This window comes from Macaca fascicularis, chromosome 5 (assembly GCF_037993035.2).
Source record: "Macaca fascicularis isolate 582-1 chromosome 5, T2T-MFA8v1.1".
Classification (NCBI taxonomy): domain Eukaryota; kingdom Metazoa; phylum Chordata; class Mammalia; order Primates; family Cercopithecidae; genus Macaca; species Macaca fascicularis.
Genome location: NC_088379.1, coordinates 817,778 through 837,695, shown reverse-complemented (window position 1 = coordinate 837,695; position 19,918 = coordinate 817,778). Strand labels below are relative to the sequence as shown.

The 19,918-nt window shown below is 55.0% G+C and overlaps 1 protein-coding gene across 4 annotated transcripts in view; it reads right to left on the bottom strand.

The window, feature by feature from the left end:
• Positions 1 to 19,918, bottom strand: part of PCGF3 (polycomb group ring finger 3) — a 64,167-nt gene that overhangs the window by 13,991 nt on the left and 30,258 nt on the right. For all 4 annotated transcript variants that reach the window (XM_015450003.4, XM_065544636.2, XM_074039168.1 and 1 more), the window contains exons 6-8: positions 17,214 to 17,269; positions 10,569 to 10,679; positions 9,137 to 9,225 (exon numbers count right to left, since the gene is read on the bottom strand). In XM_015450003.4, the coding sequence (XP_015305489.1) occupies positions 9,137 to 9,225; positions 10,569 to 10,679; positions 17,214 to 17,269 (256 nt within the window). The remainder of the gene's footprint in view (positions 1 to 9,136; positions 9,226 to 10,568; positions 10,680 to 17,213; positions 17,270 to 19,918) is intronic.

The window sequence follows — 19,918 nt, the reverse complement described above, 5'->3', positions numbered from 1 at the left end:
CAGAGGAGCCCAGAGACGTGCGATGAGCCGCTGGACACCCCACACACAGGAGACTGATCAGAAATAACACAGATACCGTGGAACACACCTGCCCAGGGGGACAGGTGCAATGTCTTAGAAGAGTGATGGGCCGGTCACCACCTAAAAGTCTCCAATGTTAGAACAGATGGGAAATTAAGTGTAAAAACGTCACAGCGTACCAACACGTGCCACGCACACACTGTGCACACACTGCGCGCTCCGCGACACCACGTGGCCCTGTGTGTACACGGCAGTCACCATCAAGCGGTTACGTTACACAGCTCGAAATGCAACTTTGATTGTAAAGAGGGCACTACAGAAGGACCTGTCGCTTTCTATGCCTACCCATCGGCCTGCCTGAGAACACTGAGCTCCTTATCCACCTGGCAATGAAAAAGAGCCCAAGATCTGGCATCTGCATCTGGGTCACCAGCGATTCCTACCGGCTCCCTCCCTTTTTTTTGGGGGGGGGGGGAACAGAGTCTCGCTCTGTCGCCCAGGCTGGAGTACAGTGACGCGATCTCGGCTCACTGCAAGCTCCACCTCCCGGGTGCACGCCATTCTCCTGCCTCAGCCTCCCGAGTAGCTGGGACTACAGGCGCCCGCCACCTTGCCCGGCTAATTTTTTTTTTTTTTTGTATTTTTAGTGGAGACGGGGCTTCACCGTGTTAGCCAGGATGATCTTGATCTCCTGACCTTGCGATCTGCCCACCTCAGCCTCCCAAAGTGCTGGGATTACAGGCTTGAGCCACCGCGCCCGGCCGCTCCCTCCCTTTTAAATATGCCCCAACCCAGTGCTGCACACGCATTGCCACCTGCCTGGGCCTCTGGCTCTGACTCCTGCCTGGTCTCCGCATGGCCATCCTGGCCACGCAGGCCGCTCACTGCAGAGCAGTTGGCTTTATCTGGGGATAAAGCCACGCCCGGCTGCATCCCACAGCACACCCTGACCTCACATTCCATCTGCCTCATCTCCCTCCTCTGGGTAAACAGCAAGTTCTCACCATGGGCCCCCAAGGTCCCCAACCTCACCTCCAGCCTTGGCTTGTTCACTCTGCCCCGAACTCACTGCCCATGGCACGTGGGGCAGCTTGGCACCAGTTCCCAGCTCACTGCCCCCTGCCTCACCTCTGCAGTCCAGGAGACGCTCTTTCCACCCTCTGCCCCTTCCACGTCCAGGGGGTCTGGCTTGGATGCATGGGCTCTCTGCTCCCCACCAGCCAACCCTCACCACGCCGGCTGTGAGGTCCCTGCAGGCAGAGCCCACTTCCAGCAGCCGTGCAGCAGGAGCAGGGGTCCGGCTCTCGGGTGCGAAGTCCCAGGAGCCCAAGGGTGCGGACAGGAGCTGGCGGGCCAGGAAGGCAGAACTCAGAGGAGTGAAAACAAACCACATTTCCAACTCCACATACAGGAGCCACTGGAGCCTCTAGAGGGCGGGAGGGGCCCCACACCAGGCCCCCAGCCTGTTCAGGGCACAGGAGCCATTTCCCCTGTTTCTGGTGCTGGGACACCACACCCACCACGTCACAGGCCCAGTAAAGGTTTCCTAACTCCGTACGAGTGAAGACGAGCACAGACCACACCAGCTCCGCAACCCCACTGGGGTCTGTGGGTGCCAGGACCACCAAAGACAGACGCAACTCCTCCCAGGACCCAGAAGGCCCCTGAAGTTCACTGGGCAGCTGCTCGCTCCAAGGGAAGCTGAATGTAGGGTTTGTAGGAGGTCAGAGTCTCACTCTCGTTGCCCAGGCTGGAGTGCAGTGCCTTGAACTCAGCTCACTGCAACCTCTGCCTCTCAGGTTCAAGCGATTCTACTGCCTCAGCCTCCTGAGTAGCTGGGAATACAGGCGCCCATCACCACACCCAGGCTAATTTTTTGTATTTTAGTAGAGATGGGGTTTCACCTTGTTGCCCAGGCTGGTCTCAAACTCCTGAGCTTAGGCAACCTGCCTGCCTCGGCCTCCCAAAGTACTGGGATTACAGGCATGAGCCACCACGCCTGGCCCAGAGTGTTCTTTTTTTTTTTTTTTTTTTGAGATGGAGTCTCGCTCTGCCGCCCAGGCTGAAGTGCAGTGGCACAACCTCGGCTCGCTGCAAGCCCCGCCTCCCGGGTTCACGCCATTTCCTGCCTCAGCCTCCGAGTACAGGTGCCCGCCACCACGCCCGGCTAATTTTTTGTATTTTTAGTAGAGACGGGGTTTCACCGTGTTGGCCAGGATGGTCTCGATCTCCTGACCTCATGATCCATCCACCTCGGCCTCCCAAAGTGCTGGGACTACAGGCGTGAGCCACCGCGCCCGGCCAAGAGTCTTCTTAAACATTAAGTTCTAGGCTGGGTACGGTGGCTCAACCTGTGGTTCCTACTCGGGAGGCTGAGGTGGGAGAATCGCTTGAGCCCAGGAGGTGGAGGCTGCAGGGAGCTGAGATTGTGCTACTATACTCCAGCCTAGTCAAGAAAGTGAGATCCTGTCTCAGAAAATTTAAAAAAACTTTAAAGTTCTATTCTAATTTCCTTACCATTTGCTCCGGGGCTTCTCAGCTCTGGGAGAGAAGCTGCCCACGCCCTCTCCTGGGCCACCTGGCAGCTCAGGTGTGTGAGCCATCAGGGCCCAGACGGGCCTCCAGTGAGGGCTGGGATCTGTCTCCCACTATCCAGGTCACTGAGCTAATCTCAAACACAAACCTTTGTGGTTCAACAGAGGACAAAGCCTACTGAAGTGAGACAAAAGAGTTTCATCAGGGACATGTTCAGAAGAGCCCCAGACGGACGGGCACCAGGAGGGGACTGGCAATCCCGAGGCTCTGAAAACGAAGATGGGCGGGGGCTGAGCGTCTGGATCGGACAGAGGCCTGAAGGGGGTGGGAATCTCTGGGGTTGCGCTGACGGGGTCACGGCCACGTGCCGGCCCCTCCTGTCTGCCCAGCCTCAGTCTGGTGGGGAGACCCCGGGGGCCTGGAACCGGAGTAGGAGGCTGCATGCACAGGGGTCGAAGTCCACGTAGAGCCCCTGTACCCCCAAGACTGCACCACACCCCACCCCCAAGTCCTGGTGGACACTCAGGACCCCAGCTCAGGGCAGCAGGCCCGGCCCCCACCTCACTCCTTATCCACAAACCCCACCCTTGGCTGCCCAGTCTCCAGAGGCCTCAGGATGCCCACGCAAAGCCAGGCTCTGGAAGCGGTGGCTGTGGGGGAAGGAGCAGAACAGCTGCAGGCCACACATCCAGGAAACCCGCCGGCTGCTCCCAAAGAAGTCAGGCTCCAGAAAGCAGAGTTCTGGAATTAAACAGACCGATGGCTTACACTTAAAAACAGATGAGAGCGAAGAACAGCTGTGAAGCAAATGAGTCACCTGAGGCTTCCGGCGGTGAAAGGAATGGGGTCACACAGAGAAGGTGGCAGATGCAGGGACTGCAGGAGGCAGAACTGAGAGGAGAAAGAACGACCAGGGACCTCAGGAGGGAACAGCAAGGGCGGCGGAAGAGGTGGCTTCCGCCCATTTCCGAACTCCCAAGGTCAAGTGTGGGAAGCACCATTCACCTGTGCAGGGGAGCGTCTTCCAGGAGGATCCCCGTCCCCCCTCGTAAAACAGAAAGAACGGCCTCGTCAAGTACTTTGGTTTCGAAGACGTCGTGAGTAAAGAAACCCGACAGGCTTTTGCGTTGCTCAGCGATGACTAAACTTGCCTCCCTCGGGAAGATTCGGAGGAGCCACCGGTCCCAGGAGGCCTGTGCCTTGAGGCTGAGTGCCCACCAGCGGTGGGTGGGGGTGAGGGGGCCTGCGCCCGTTCGATGATGGAGAAGAGGTTGCCTGTGAAGCCAGCATGGCCGGCTGATGCCACCCTGAGCCTCGGCTGCTCCAAGCTGGCTGCTGAACCAACCTAGAGCTGGAGCCCAGCCAGAGGCCGGAGGGGTCGGAGGGGCCAGAGCCTCCAGGCACAGGCACAGCATCCACACCCTCATGCCCTTCGGAGGGGCCACCAGGGGAGGGCACAAGGCTGGGAGCAGAGACATGGGCCTGGGTGGCAGGTGCTTCCCTCATCTGTGTGGTTTTTTTTTTTTTTTTTTTAATGCTTAGTATGAAAAGTACATTGGCCGGGCGCGGTGGCTCAAGCCTGTAATCCTAGCACTTTGGGAGGCCGAGACGGGCGGATCACGAGGTCAGGAGATCGAGACCATCCTGGCTAACACGGTGAAACCCCGTCTCTACTAAAAATACAAAAAATTAGCCGGGCGAGGTGGCAGGCGTCTGTAGTCCCAGCTACATGGGAGGCTGAGGCAGGAGAATGGCGTAAACCCGGGAGGCGGAGCTTGCAGTGAGCTGAGATCCGGCCACTGCACTCCAGCCCGGGCGACAGAGCGAGACTCCGTCTCAACAAAAAAAAAAAAAAAAAAAAAAAGAAAAGTACATAATTTAATCAGGTCATCCGAATGACTGAGAAGGGTTTAAGAGTTAAGAGAAGAAACGACTGTCACTGGTGTGAGGGGGACAACATAGAGCCCGTGACTGGCAGGAGTTTAGGGGCCACTGTGCTGGGCTCGGAAGTGACATGAGGACGTGGCAAAGCACAAATCCAAACACAGCAGGAAGACACCAGAAACACTCAGAAAACCCACGCAACCTCTGGCTAAGTCTAAATAACCGTAATGTCGCATCCAAACTTCAGTAAGATGAGGAAGCGATTCCTAGAATAAAACTAGTGAGAAATAAAATTTTAAAATTACCAAAAACAATCTGGAACAAACCCTCAGATGACTTCCAAGTTTTGGAAGATGGGGATCAGGAACTCATCACAAAGTTACAGACGCAGATAATCCCACAAACGGACACGGAATCCAAGTTTAAGAGCAGCCACAAGAACAGAAAGAGAATGCAAAATTCCCAAACCATCAGAGCAGAGAAAGAAGTCAACAAACCTGATCCAGGCCCTCAAGGGTAGAGGGGAAGAAGATGTGTTTTCTCACAAAGACAACGGGTTAAACTCCCCTATCAAAGATAACCTGAGATGGGTGTAAAAAAGCAAAGCAAAAGCCTCCGTAACACACCTGAGACAAATGACAGGGAGGGTGGAAGCAGAGCCCAACAGCAACAGTAGCGATGTTAGTACAAGAGAAACGGGGGTTGGAGCAAAAACACACTAAACAGGAAAAAAAGAGAAAAAAAAGAATCCACGCTGGCAAAAGGTGCAAGTCATCAAAACTATGTAAGAACCACCAGCCTGCACACCCAGCAGGACGGCTCCTAAGCATCACTGCGAGGTTAGAGCAACAGAGAGAACAGGAATCTAAAGGGGTGCGTCAACAAGAAAAACCACCGAACTTGAATGTCGGAGTTAACCATCTCCCAGGATGCCGGCTTGCTTCTCACTCATTCAACGTAACACCTCAAGGTGCCTCACAAGTAGGAAATCATTTAATCTTCCTAAAAACCTCGAGGCAATCTCATCACCACCTCACACCACAGACAGAGAAACTGAGGCAGAGGTAGGTCACTTGTGAAGGCCACGCCCTGGCTAAAGGCAGAGCAGGACGTGGACAACTGGCCCCCGGGGTCTGCTTGTTTACCCACCACACCAACCAGCAAACTCAGCCAAAGGAAAATCACCCCAGGACCCCTGGAAAATCTGCACCCAAGTGAACAAGAAAGAAGATCTCAATCCCCCAAGGCGGAGGTCCGCGTAGACAACACTCCCTGACCGCTCGGGAAGGAGACTAGAAAGGAGAGTGGATGGAACCCAAAAAGGCCATGTTACTCGAATACTTCAGAACAAACTTCTCCATCAAAAAGGAACTCTGATGAAATTACAGCTTCTTTAGAAATGAATGCCAGTGAAAATGTTACTCATAAAAGTGTGCAGGGAGGGCCGGGCGCGGTGGCTCAAGCCTGTAATCCCAGCACTTTGGGAGGCCAAGACAGGCAGATCACGAGGTCAGGAGATCGAGACCATCCTGGCTAACACAGTGAAACCCCGTCTCTACTAAAAAATACAAAAAACTAGCCGGGCGTGGTGGCGGCGCCTGTAGTCCCAGCTACTCAGGAGGCTGAGGCAGGAGAATGGCGTAAACCCGGGAGGCGGAGCTTGCAGTGGGCTGAGATCCGGCCACTGCACTCCAGCCTGGGCAACAGAGCGAGACTCCGTCTCAAAAAAAAAAAAAAAAAAAGTGCAGGGAGAAGCCAGGAGCACACAGGAAACACACAGCCAGAAATGCACTTACAAAGACCGGGCAGGCATGCGGGCTCATGCCTGGAATCCTGGCACTTTGGAAGACTGAGGCAGGCGGACTGCTTGAGCCCAGGAGTTCAGACCGGCCTAGGCAACACAGCAAGACTCCATTGCTACAAAAAATTTAAAAAGTTAACTGGTGTGGTGTGCCAACAGTGTCTGCTACTCTGGAGGCTTGGGCAGGAGCCCAGGAGGCAGAGGGTGCAGGGAGCTGTGATTGTACCACTGCACTCCAGGCTGGATGAGAGAGCCAGATCCTGTCTCAAAGAACAACAAAAGACTTTTTTTTTTTTTTTTTTTGAAATGGAGTCTTGCTCTGTCGCCCAGGCTGGAGTGCAGTGGCGCGATCTCTGCACACTGCAAGCTCCACCTCCCGGGTTCACGTCATTCTCCTGCCTCAGCTTCGCGAGCAGCTGGGACTACAGGTGTGAGCCACTGTGCCCGGCCATTTTTTTTGTATTTTTAGTAGAGACGGGATTTCATCATGTTAACCAGGATGTCTTGATCTCCTAACCTCGTGGTCTGCCTGCCTCAGCCTCCCAAAGTGCTGGGATTACAGGCGTGAGCCACCGCGCCTGGCCAACAAAAGACTTTTAACTCAAGATGTCAGAAAAAAAAAATGTTTTAAGAAAATTCAGCAAGGCTGGGCATGGGGGCTCACGCCTGTAATCCCAGCACTTTGGGAGGCCAAGGTGGGTGGATCACGAGGTCAGGAGTTCAAGACCAGCCTGGCTAACATGGTAAAACCCCATCTCTACTAAAAATATAAAAATTAGCAGGGCGTGGAAGGGCATGCCTGTAATCCCAGCTACTTGGGAGGCTGAGGCCTGTCTCAAAAAAAAGAAAAAAAAGAAAATTCTGTAGGGCGTGGTGGCTCATGCCTGTAATTCTAGCACTTTCGGAGGCCGAGGCGGGCAGATCACCTGAGGTCGGGAGTCCAAGACCAGCCTGACCAACATGGAGAAACTCCGTCTCTACTAAAAATACAAAATTAGCCGGGCGTAGTGGCGCATGCCTGTAATCCCAGCTACTCAGGAGGCTGAGGCAGGAGAATCACTCGAACATGGGAGGCAAAGGTTGCAGTGAGCCGAGATCGTGCCATTGCACTCCAGCCTGGGCAACAAGAGCAAAATTTCATCTCAAAAAAGAAAAAAGAAAATTCAATGTTTGATCAATTAAAAAAAAAAATTGGCTCTTTTGAAAGCAACAAATACATCTTGAGCACATCAAGGATCAAAAGAAAAGGTAAATATTAGTAAAAATAAGCACTGATATAAATTTAAAACTGCAAAACACAGATTAAACTGGAGGAGGACATCACACACAGCTTTACATCAATCCGTGGAAAACCACACCAGAGGAAGGGGGAGCAGCAGCCTGCGCCCCTCTGGAACACCAGCCCACCCAGCAGACCCCAAAACCGAATTTCCACAAGATCCCAGGGGGCTCCTCCCAGGGGGGAACTGCTCTAAGGACAAGTAACTAACAAAGGCCAACCAGGAAAGACCTGGGGCCTCAGCGCAGACGAGACCAACGCCACAGAGAGAAGAACAGCGTAGTTCCAGAAGAGCCGCCAAGCCACCAACAGAGGAAGCATCAGGCACTTAAACACCAGGAACCAAGCATGGCAGTGAAACCAGGGGTCATTAAAGAAGAGGGCGATTTCCTCTCTTCCTGCCCCTGCAGACCCCTTCTCTGAACTGGCTGCTCTTCTCTACTGACCCAAAAGGCAACGCCATCACATCCCACGTTGGACACACGTGTCTATTTCTGTAATGCTCACTGAACCTTTTAAACATTGCATAAGTATAAACTAAAAAGTTAAGGTCCCATTACTCAGCCGGGCGCGGTGGCTCACGCCTGTAATCCCAGCACTTTGGGAGGCTGAGGCAGGCAGGTCAACTGAGGTCAGGTGTTCAAGACCAGCCTGGCCAATGTGGTGAAATTCTGTCTCTACTAAAAATACAAAAGTTAGCCGGGCGTGGTAACAGGTGCCTATAGTCCCAGCTACTCAGGATGCTGAGGCAGGAGAATCGCTTGAACCCAGGAGGCAGAGGCCGTAGTGAGCCAAGATGGTGCCACTGCACTCCAGCCTGGCAGACAAGAGTAAAACTCCACCCCCCAAAAAAAGTTCTTTAGACGTGGGTATGGAATTTCACTAAATTCTTTTTCTGCATGTCTGTGACCATGTAGTTTTTCTGTCTTCATCTGGTAATACAGTAAATGACACACGGACACACGAAGAGGCCTTCGACGTTCACTCCCACTTTCAACACACTGCTGGGCTTTGCCTTCTTTCACATAACATTCACAGACGCACAGAGACGTGCCCGGAGGAAAAGGCACACAACTCGGGCCATGGGGCTGAGAGGCCAGAGCCGGCCGCTGACCTGCCACGTTTTATATCTGCCATGCTTTACCCTAAGCACGTGCTCCTCTGGTAATTTTTAAAAAAGAAAAACAAAGGAAGAAGTCGGGAGGAAGAAAACTGCAGCCCTTGGGTGCTGGGCATCACTTCATCCTGAGGGAAGGTTTCTGGTGTGAGCCCTCCCTCGGTGCTCCTGGCACTGCACTATTACAGGAAGACTAATACAGGAGCGTCCTGGAGCCCCGGGGCCCCACCTACCTGCTCAGGGTCCCTGGGGAGCACTAATACAGAAGCCCTGGGGCCCCGCCCACCTGCTCAGGGTCCCTGGGGAGCACTAATACAGAAGCCCTGGGGCCCCATCCACCTGCTCAAGGCTCCCTGGGGAGCACTAATACAGAAGCCCCGGGGCCCCGCCCACCTGCTCATGGTTCCAAATACAGGAGCATCCGGAAGCCCCGGGGCCCCGCCCACCTGCTCATGGTTCCAAATACAGGAGCATCCGGAAGCCCCAGGGCCCCGCCCACCTGCTCGTCGCTGCGGTGGTAGTCGTTGTCCTCCTCCGGCTTCTCCTCCGCGGCCTCTTTGTTTGAACTGTCGTCTGCTTTGGTTTCACCTTTTAGCACAAACAGAACATAGTGCACCATGAAATCCAAACTGTCAAGCCATTTAAAAAACTCCACTGTACTCCAAATGCCGTCAAAAATTCATTCCATTAGGAGACTGAACCCCCGGAGCAGAGTAGGAGTCAAAGGAAAGCCGTCTGCAAAGCGTCTGCAGGGGTCTCCCCGGGAGGCGGAACGGGCGCATGGGTCTGTGGGTGCAGATGTGGGGAGCACAGAAGACAGGGACGGGGCAGCCGGAGCCGGTGTGGGACACACACATGCTTCGCACCCACCTGGCCAGGCCCGCCCAGAGCTGCTCAGTGCTGACCCCATCAGCCCTCCATCTGAAAGCCTTCTGCTAAAAATCCACTATTCTAACACTGCATTTAAAATGAAAACTTCCCCTCGGTAAAACGGGTCTGACAGGACTGCTTGGTTCCCAGACACGCTTCCCAAGCACCCCTCACGGCTGCGCTTCCTGGGACCCGCAAAGCCGTGGGAGTGACAGAGCCAGGCCCCTCTTACCCCTCCAACCCTCACAGATACACAGAGGAGCCTAAACATTTCTTAAGAGTGGCCGGGCGCGGTGGCTCAAGCCTGTAATCCCAGCACTTTGGGAGGCCGAGACAGGCGGATCACGAGGTCAGGAGATCGAGACCATCCTGGCTAACACGGTGAAACCCCGTCTCTACTAAAAAATACAAAAAAACTAGCCGGGCGAGGTGGCGGGCGCCTGTAGTCCCAGCTACTCGGGAGGCTGAGGCAGGAGAATGGCGTAAACCCGGGAGGCGGAGCTTGCAGTGAGCTGAGATCCAGCCACTGCACTCCAGCCTGGGCGACAGAGTGAGACTCCGTCTCAAAAAAAAAAAAAAAAAAAAATTTCTTAAGAGTTTGTGTGGTCCATTAGGAAAATAAAATGTCCTCAAGACATGAAAATCTGTTGTGATACACTTGGATGTGAACATACCATTCCCTTTACACAGAAACCAAACCATTATTTTGCCATTTTACAGTAAACCAAGCCAAGCCAAGTCTCAGGAAGTTCACCTTCCACTACTTTTTCCACAGGCTCTCCGACCCCTGACCTCTGCCCCCAAGGCACTCTCGGGGGGCCCTCCTGCTCTCCCCTGCTGGCCTCACCCCTCCAGGACCCCCGCTTCTCCCCTCTGCCCACATTCCCACTGGTACCAGGAGTGAGGAGGAACGCCTCGAACCCTAACCTCCCCGCACCCTCAGGTTCCTTCATTTTCTCCCGAGTACGTGTGGGAGAGCCTGGCAGACAGTGCCGGCTCTTTAAGAAAAGGCCTTGTGCAGGGATTCCTGGGGCTTCTCGATGGGCACGCAGGGCACTCACCATTCCGATGGGAATCTAAGTGCTGTTTTGCAGAGCAGGTCTCCCCCTTGATGTCTCCAGGCACCTCCATGCCCAATTTGTGATAGAACTCCCTCTGCTTTCTCATTTCCGCTATGGAAAATCAACACACAGTCTTTAATCTTACACAGGCAGTGGATTATATTAAACTGTTCATAAACATCACATAAAGAAAATTACGGATTTGCATTATGAAGTTTGAAGGCTACTAATAAGAAAGCAGCAAATTAAGACTGGGATGTTTTCGGGGCTCAGCACAGCAGGAGGTGCCCCCCCCGGGCACCCGCCCCACCAGCCCACATGGGACGCTGAGTCGCAGGCCGGCTCTTCTAGGCCTAGGACAGGCATGGAGCCCAGGAAGCCCAGCTGTGGGACTGTCATTCCCATCTCGGCCACCGCCTGTGAGTGTCCAATGTCACAGAACCAACCATCACCAGGGGCTTGATAAATACTGCAGCCACATGGGTGCCGCGTCAAACATCATTGCTGACCTCACGGCTGAGCCAGTGAACTGCCTGGACGCCCACAGCTCAGAGAATGAACCTGCCACTGGGCTCTCCCCACGCTTCTGCGCGGTGGCAGACCCTGCCAGCTCACAGGCACCTAAGGCCGCCATTGAGGAACCCCAAGAGAGCCCTCGAGGGCCCGACAGCCCCAGGGACCATGTGTCCCGGGTGCCTGAGTCCACAGCCTGCTGCGACGGCTGCTCACAGCTATGGGCTCTGGCGCCACATTGTCTGGCAGTGGGTTAAGAGCGCCCCCTGGTGTCTGTGGCCACAACCACAGGCACAAATTCCAGGGAAGAGACTGCCCGGCCACAGACAGGCAGCATCCTCCTCACCCACACCTGCCATTGGGTCACTCCAGCTCGAGGCGGTCAGCATGCGGCCTCCGCTGGTTGGACCAGAAGAGGCCTGACCCTCCAGGGATGGCCAGCAAGAGCAGGCCAGAACCTTGCAGGTTCCAGGGAAAAGCAAACGGACTCTCAGCAAAGGCCCCCTAAATGTGACCTTAAGTTCACATCCAGGCAACGGAGTGGACGACGTGGGTCACTGCTCAGGAACACAGTAGCCTAGGTAGAGAGAGGAGGGGGCCCCGAGAGCCTGGGCAGAGAGAGGAGGGGGCCCCGAGAGCCTAGGAAGAGAGAGGAAGGGACCCCGAGAGCCTGGGAAGAGGGGACCCTGAGAGCCTGGGGAGAGGAAGGGACCCCGAGAGCCTGGATAGAGACAGGAGGGGACCCCAAGGCCTGGGTAGAGGGGGGGGACCCCGAGAGCCTGGGGAGAGGAAGGGACCCCGAGAGCCTGGGTAGAGACAGGAGGGGACCCCGAGAGCCAAGGGGATAGGTGTGGCCGGCCTCAGGTGGATGGAGTGCTGGAGCTTCACAAGGGAAATGCTGAAAGATTGGCCTGGACAGTCTGAGAGCAGCTTGAAAGAAAATGTTTCCCTTAAATAATCACATCCCAGCAGCTGAAACGGAGGCCTGGAAGACGGGGGCTGACAGCAGGAGGCTGTGCCCATCAGTCTCCAGAAGAGCTGTAATGGGAATGATAGAAAGGTCACATGGGTCCATGCAAAGGAGAGAGCCCCATGGACACAGTGGAAAACAACTCAGCTTCAGACCCTTGGCTCTAATTCCCATTTCTTTAATTTTCACCTAGAAGAATAAAAAAGGATTAAAAATAGTAGCACTCAGTGTCAGGTGTATAGAGGCATCCAAACATTTATTGGGGCTGGGCGTGGCTCACACCTGTAATCCTGGCAGTTTGGGAGGCTGAGGCAGGTGGATCACCTGAGGTCAGGAGTTTGAGACCAGCCTGGCCAACACAGTGAAACCCCATCTCTACTAAAATACAAAAAATTAGCTGGGCATGGTGGCAGATGCCTGTAATCCCAGCTACTCAGGAGGCTGAGACAGGAGAACCGTGTGAACCTGGGAGGCAGAGGTTTCGGTGAGCTGAGATAGTGCCACTGCACTCAGCCTGGGCAACAAGAGTGAAACTCCATCTCAAAAGTAAATGAATGAATGAATGAATGAATGAATAAGAGCTCACTGTCTCTGGACACTGCTCTTAAGCTGTGGCAGTCCAGCCTGATCTGATGAGCTCACTGTTGGCACAAGGCTAACGAATCAGACAATTGGAAGCTTACTCTGACTACAGCCGTATTTCATTTTCACTTCTGAGAGGAAATTCTGCTGTGATGAGACATTCCATTTTAAATTTTCAGTATTTTCTAAATACTGCTTTCCTGTGAGTGGGGAATATTGCTGGTGTCTAAATACTGCTTTCCCGTAAGGGCGGATATTGCTGGTGTTGAGTCGGTGACTCCACTGTCAGCTGTTTGCTCTCGACATAGCTACAGTATCACGGATGAGAAACTCCGGATGAGAAACTCCGTGCTTTGCCATCAACAATGACAGTTCAACAACAAAACAACTCAGAGTTCACTGTGGCTTCAAAGTGCAACCCTGAAGTCTCCTTTTCTCCTTTCTTCATTCTGACGTGCAGGCCATGCAGTGGGCGTGAAAAAGTCCCGACGCAGTGATGATGAGTTCCAGCCAGGGCGCACAGAGAGCTGCTCAAAGCCACCAGCAGGCAGGCAGCACACGCCCAGCGCACACTCAACTGCACCACGGACGGGTGAAGGCAGACCACCGCTGAGCCAGCGGGGCCGGTTCCAATCAGACTACGCACCATGAAATTTCAATTCTTAAATTTTCACATCATAAAATACGATGCTTTTGATTTTTTCGGACTATTTAAAAATGTAAAGAAACATTCTTAGCTCATGGGATCCTCTTGCCTCGGCCTCCCACAGTGCTAGGGCTACAGGCATGAGACACTGTGTCTGGTCCCCACGTTTCTAAAGCAAGAGGTGACAGGCATGTTCAGGATCCGTGGAGAGAGGACTGGTGAGCACGCAAGCCCCACGGCCCTCCCCAGGAACGGAGAGGAGCCTGGCACACCAAAGACTACGACACGCCCACCGAGTGAAAGAACGCAGAATGGGCAGAGACTGAGAATGGACACTTTGATAGGCCGGACGCGGTGGCTCACGCCTGCAATCCCAGCACTTTGGGAGGCCGAGGTGGGTGGATCATGAGGTCAGGAGATTGAGACCATCCTGGCTAACACGGTGAGACCCCGTCTCTACTAAAAATACAAAAAAAAAAAAAAAAAAAAATTAGCCGAGTGTGGTGGCGGGCGCCTGTAGTCCCAGCTACTCGGGAGGCTGAGGCAGGATAATGGCGTGAACCCGGGAGGCGGAGCTTGCAGTGAGCCGAGATCATGCCACCGCACTCCAGCCTGGGTGACAGAGCCAGACTCCGTCTCAAAAAAAAAAAAAAAAAAAATCTATAAAAACAAAAAGAAACAACAAACCACTAAAACCCTAACCCCACCTGTGGTCTAGCAGGGAACTCTCTTCCAGCAAGCCTCCACCACGGCCGGGAGCGGGGACAGCGTGGAGGGCCTGCCCGGCACCCAGGTGGGAGGGGCAGGACTCAGTCGGCATCTCCTCCAAAACAGGCACCTAGACCCTCAAGGGCTGACGCCTACACTTCACCTCACCACTGCATCCTCGCAGCTAATGTGCATTTCAGGAAGAGGTCTCCGGTCGGAGAAATCAGGTTTATGATTGTCTGCCCCACAGATAAAACTAAACAAATTGCAAGTAGCCTCTATCAAGTAAACAGGTGCACTGCTTTTAAAGTTAGAATCCTCCTTCTAAAGAGCCATAAATGACTGAAAGTTTGAGAAACAACAACAAAAAGAATATTGACTCAATGGAAAATACGGTGGCCAGAGAGAGGAGCTTGTCAGGGAGACGGCTCGGGGCCACCGTGCCCTGGGGGTGTGAATCTGGAGCACTCCGGAACCTCCTCCCTCTCGACTTCTTCAGTGTAGACTGGAGTTGGCAGCATCCATGCTGGACAAGAGCGTGCTGAGGTGGACGAGAACACACAACTTGCTCCAGGCTGGACGCACTGTGCCCTCCCTGCACAAGCTCAAGTTCTATGGGAAGGTGGCACTGTGCACGGGTCTGCTGGCCTTGAGACACCACTGTCCCCCGAGGAGGAAGCCAGGCTCTTGGGCAAAGAGGCAGGGCAGCCCTGAGGAGGAACCTGAGCCCTCAGGCAAAGAGGCAGGGCAGCCCCAAGAGCCTCGTGTCCTGGACAGGGACCACCCAAGACCCCGGGGCATGAAGAGGTGCCCACTGGCTGCAGATGAGGACTGGAGCATCAGGAAGGACACGAGCACGGCGCATGCAGAACACACAGGTCAAACCCCTGACTGCAGAGGCAGGGAAACCAGCTTGCTGTTTTGAACACAAATGAAGGAAATAGTTTTTTTTCAGCCCTTCCTACACAAAATGGACCAAATAGCAAAGTGTGTCTTTCTGGTTTTCTGGAAGCACTCCAACTAACACACAAAGACAAGTGATGGAACGGGGCGGCATGCAGATCTCAGTGCCACCCTCCTCAGCACGCGGACGACACCTGCCCTGAGGGACTCCCAGAAGTGGGCTTGCCAAAAACACAGCCGGAATGCGACCCAGGTCTACTGCCACAGGACAGCCCAGGACGATGGGAAGGCAGAGGCAAGAGGGAGCCAGGAAGAGGCCCGTGAGTCAGTGGCATTCTCTGGATCTGGACTGGAATAAAAACAGGCTGGGTGTGGGGGCTCACACCTGTAATCGCAGCACTTTGGGAGGCCGAGGCAGGAGGACTGCTTGAGACCAGAAGTTCAAGACCACCCTGGGCAACACAGCAAAACCCTATCCCTACAATTAGCCAGGCATGGTGGTGCTTGCCTGTAGTTCCAGCTACCCGGCAGGCTGAGGCGGGAGAAGCACTTGAGCCCGGGAGGTTGAAGCTTCGGTGAGCTGTGATAGCACCGCTGCACTCTAGCCTGGGCGACAGGGACCGGGTCTCAAAAAAATAATAATAAATAAATAAACAACAACCAAAAACCACAGCATTTATGAGACAACTAGAAATGTCCGCGCTGAGGGACTATTTGGTTTTAAGGAATCTCCACCATTTTCCTAAATGTTATAAAGGTATGTGGTTATGAGCTTTAAAAACCCTTATCTTCTCGGGATAGTACTGTACCCTTTACAGATCAAAGGCCACGGGGCGAGGCTGAGGGAGCAGTAGGTGTAGCAAAGCCTGGAAACTGCTGGCGGGGGGTGGGGGGTCACAAAACTCGAGGTTCTTGCCCCAATCCTGTCCACTGCTATGTGTTTGAAACACTCCAGTGCAAACTTTTTTTTTAAGACAGAGTCTTGCTCTGTCATGCAGCCTGGAGCGCAGTGGTGTGATCTCGGCTCACTGCAACCTCTGCCTCCCGGGTTCAAGCGATTCTCCTGCCTCAGCCTCCTGAGTAGCTGGGATTACAGGCACCTGCCACCACGTCTGGCTCATTTTTTTTTTTTTTGTATTTTTAGTATTTTTAGTAGAGACAGGGTTTCACTATGTTGGTCAGGCTGGTCTCAAACTTCTGACCTGATGATCCACCTACCTCGGCCTCCCAAAGTGCTGGGATTACAAGCATAAGCCATTGCGCCCGGCCACTAATGTTTCTTAAGGTGTCAGCACTGGTGGGGGTCACAAAACTCAGGGTCCTGCCCCAATCCCACCCACTGCTACGCGTCTGAAACACTCGGTGCAAACGTTTCTTAAGGTGTCAGCATTTTACTCGAATGTATCCTTTGCCTTTTCCCAGGACGAAAAAACTTTCAGATATTAAAAGACTAATTGTTTCATCTACGTTTACTCAGGAAATCTAAATTCTTCCTGCATGAATGAACTCTGTGAGTAGGGAAAGGAGCCTCTTAACAGTGTGATTCTCTGGGTCACGCATTAAAGGTGAGATACGATTTCTATGGATCTGGCATATTCAGCTGTGTTTTGAATTCTAACCCTCTTCTGAGATACAGTGAGAACCAGCCCAAGTGAATTCTCAGCTTCTCTATCTGCCTTTGAAAGGTCTGATGAGCAGAATGCCAGGACAGCCCACCTGGCGCTGACCCGGCCCCTCCTTGGCCTCCTTCCCGGTCGCCAGCGGAGGGCCACCACCACCGTGCGAGCGGCGGGAGCCAGGGAGCTTTCCGCCGAGCGATCCCCAAGCAACCGATTTCCACTTGCAGGGTATTTGTACTACTTGGTATTTCCTTTAATTCTAAATGAAATTTGACTTTACAGTGAAGTTTTTCTAGAAACACCAGCTACCCGCTCTGCCAATGTGCTGCTCCTCTGTTGTGGGGAGGCTGGTGCTGTGGGATGGGGAGAGGCAAGTCTGGGACAGGAGGTGGGGCCCAGGAAGAAGGCAGGGTCCTGGGCGGGGCAGGAGCTGCATTGAGCGCTGGGGGTCCCATGCACTAAACATGCGATCCATACTTGCTGAATGAATACAGAGAAGGGGCAGAAAGATGTCTACGGATCCTAGACAGACAAAAGAAGAGACCAGCCAAGGAGATAAAGATGGGCTGAGAGCAGGGATGAGAAGACAGTGATTCGACCAAAAGGAAAGGGGCCTCCCATCCGAGAACCAAACTTCCAGGAGAGCAGCGGCTGCAGAGGCCAGGCCGGGACCTCAGAGATCAGCGAGACAGTCGGACACTCACCTTCTTGGAGGCCTGGTACCAATTTGTAAACAATATCTTGCATGGTTCTGTCATGACTGGCGAAAGAACAGAAAGGTGGAGTTAGCTAGAAATGTTAATTCTATAATTCTTGTACATTTTCCATTTAACAATATCAAAGTTCAGAATCACCAGTTGGGAACTCTGTTGGAATTTTACTTCTAGTTTACAAATGAAAAAATGTTTGTGTCACCAAAAGCTATGTATGACTTGAATTAATGCATCATTTAATTTGGGCTCTGGCTGCTTACAAACATTCGAAATAATGACAGATAAGGTTATTCTGGGAACCCGTGCTTCTGTCTGCTGGACACCCCAGGTTCTCTGCGTCCCATGCGCTCAGGGGACACTGTCCCTGCAGACACCCGAGGTTCCCTGCGTCCCATGCGCTCAGGAGACACTGTCCCTGCAGACACCCGAGGTTCCCTGCGTCCCGTGCGCTCAGGGGACACTGTCCCTGCAGACACCCCAGGTTCTCTGCGTCCCGTGCGCTCAGGGGACAGTGTCCCTGCGGACACCCGAGGTCCCCTGCGTCCCGTGCGCTCAGGAGACACTGTCCCTGTGGACACCCGAGGTCCCGAGGTCCCCTGCGTCCTGTGCACTCAGGGGACACTGTCCCTGCGGACACCCGAGGTCCCCTGCGTCCCTTGCGCTCAGGGGACAGTGTCCCTGCGGACATCCCAGGTTCCCTGCGTCCTGTGCGCTCAGGAGACACTGTCCCTGCGGACACCCGAGGTTCCCCGCGTCCCGTGCGCTCAGGAGACACTGTCCCTGCGGACACCCGAGGTCCCCTGCGTCCCGTGCGCTCAGGGGACAGTGTCCCTGCGGACATCCCAGGTTCCCTGCGTCCTGTGCGCTCAGGAGACACTGTCCCTGCGGACACCCGAGGTTCCCCGCGTCCCGTGCGCTCAGGGGACAGTGTCCCTGCGGACATCCCAGGTTCCCTGCGTCCTGTGCGCTCAGGAGACACTGTCCCTGCGGACACCCGAGGTTCCCCGCGTCCCGTGCGCTCAGGAGACACTGTCCCTGCGGACATCCGAGGTTCCCCACGTCCCGTGCGCTCAGGGGACACTGTCCCTGCGGACACCCGAGGTTCCCCGCGTCCCGTGCGCTCAGGGGACACTGTCCCTGCGGACATCCCAGGTTCCCTGCGTCCCGTGCGCTCAGGAGACACTGTCCCTGCGGACACCCGAGGTTCCCTGCGTCCCGTGCGCTCAGGGGACACTGTCCCTGCGGACATCCCAGGTTCCCTGCGTCCCGTGCGCTCAGGGGACACTGTCCCTGCGGACACCCGAGGTCCCCTGCGTCCCGTGCGCTCAGGGGACACTGTCCCTGCGGACACCCGAGGTCCCCTGCGTCCCGTGCGCTCAGGGGACACTGTCCCTGCGGACACCCGAGGTCCCCTGCGTCCCGTGCGCTGAGACACTGTCCCTGTGGACACCCGAGGTCCCCTGCGTCCCGTGCGCTCAGGAGACACTGTCCCTGCGGACACCCGAGGTTCCCTGCATCCCATGCGCTCAGGGGACACTGTCCCTGCAGACACCCCAGGTTCTCTGCGTCCCGTGCGCTCAGGGGACAGTGTCCCTGCGGACACCCGAGGTCCCCTGCGTCCCGTGCGCTCAGGAGACACTGTCCCTGTGGACACCCGAGGTCCCGAGGTCCCCTGCGTCCTGTGCGCTCAGGAGACACTGTCCCTGCGGACATCCGAGTTTCCCCGCGTCCCGTGCGCTCAGGGGACAGTGTCCCTGCGGACATCCCAGGTTCCCTGCGTCCTGTGCGCTCAGGAGACACTGTCCCTGCGGACACCCGAGGTCCCCTGCGTCCCGTGCGCTCAGGGGACAGTGTCCCTGCGGACATCCCAGGTTCCCTGCGTCCTGTGCGCTCAGGAGACACTGTCCCTGAGGACACCCGAGGTTCCCCGCGTCCCGTGCGCTCAGGGGACAGTGTCCCTGTGGACATCCCAGGTTCCCCGCGTCCCGTGCGCTCAGGAGACACTGTCCCTGCGGACATCCGAGGTTCCCCACGTCCCGTGCACTCAGGAGACACTGTCCCTGCGGACATCCCAGGTTCCCTGCGTCCCGTGCGCTCAGGAGACACTGTCCCTGCGGACATCCCAGGTTCCCTGCGTCCCGTGCGCTCAGGGGACACTGTCCCTGCGGACACCCGAGGTTCCCTGCGTCCCATGCGCTCAGGGGACAGTGTCCCTGCGGACATCCCAGGTTCCCTGCGTCCCGTGTGCTCAGGGGACAGTGTCCCTGCGGACACCCGAGGTTCCCCGCATCCCATGCGCTCAGGGGACACTGTCCCTGCCCCTCCCACCAACTGCTTCCTGGGGTATCCTGGTCTTTGTGGGATTTCCACTGAACAGAGGCCTTTCTGGAATGTTTCCAAATAATGTAAAGAAAAGTCTGTAAGAGTTGGGTGCGGTGGCTCACACCTGTAATCCTAGCACTTCGGGAGGCCGAGGTGGGCGGATGACCTAAAGTCAGGAGTTTGAAACCAGCCTGGCCAACATGGTGAAACCCCATCTCTACTAAAAATACAAAAAATAGCCAGGCATGGTGGTGCACACCTGTAGTCCCAGCTACTCAGGAAGCTGAGGCAGGAGAATGGTTTGAACCCGGGCGGCGGAGGTTGCAGTGAGTCCAGATCACACCACCGCAATCAAGCCTGGGCAACGAGAGAGA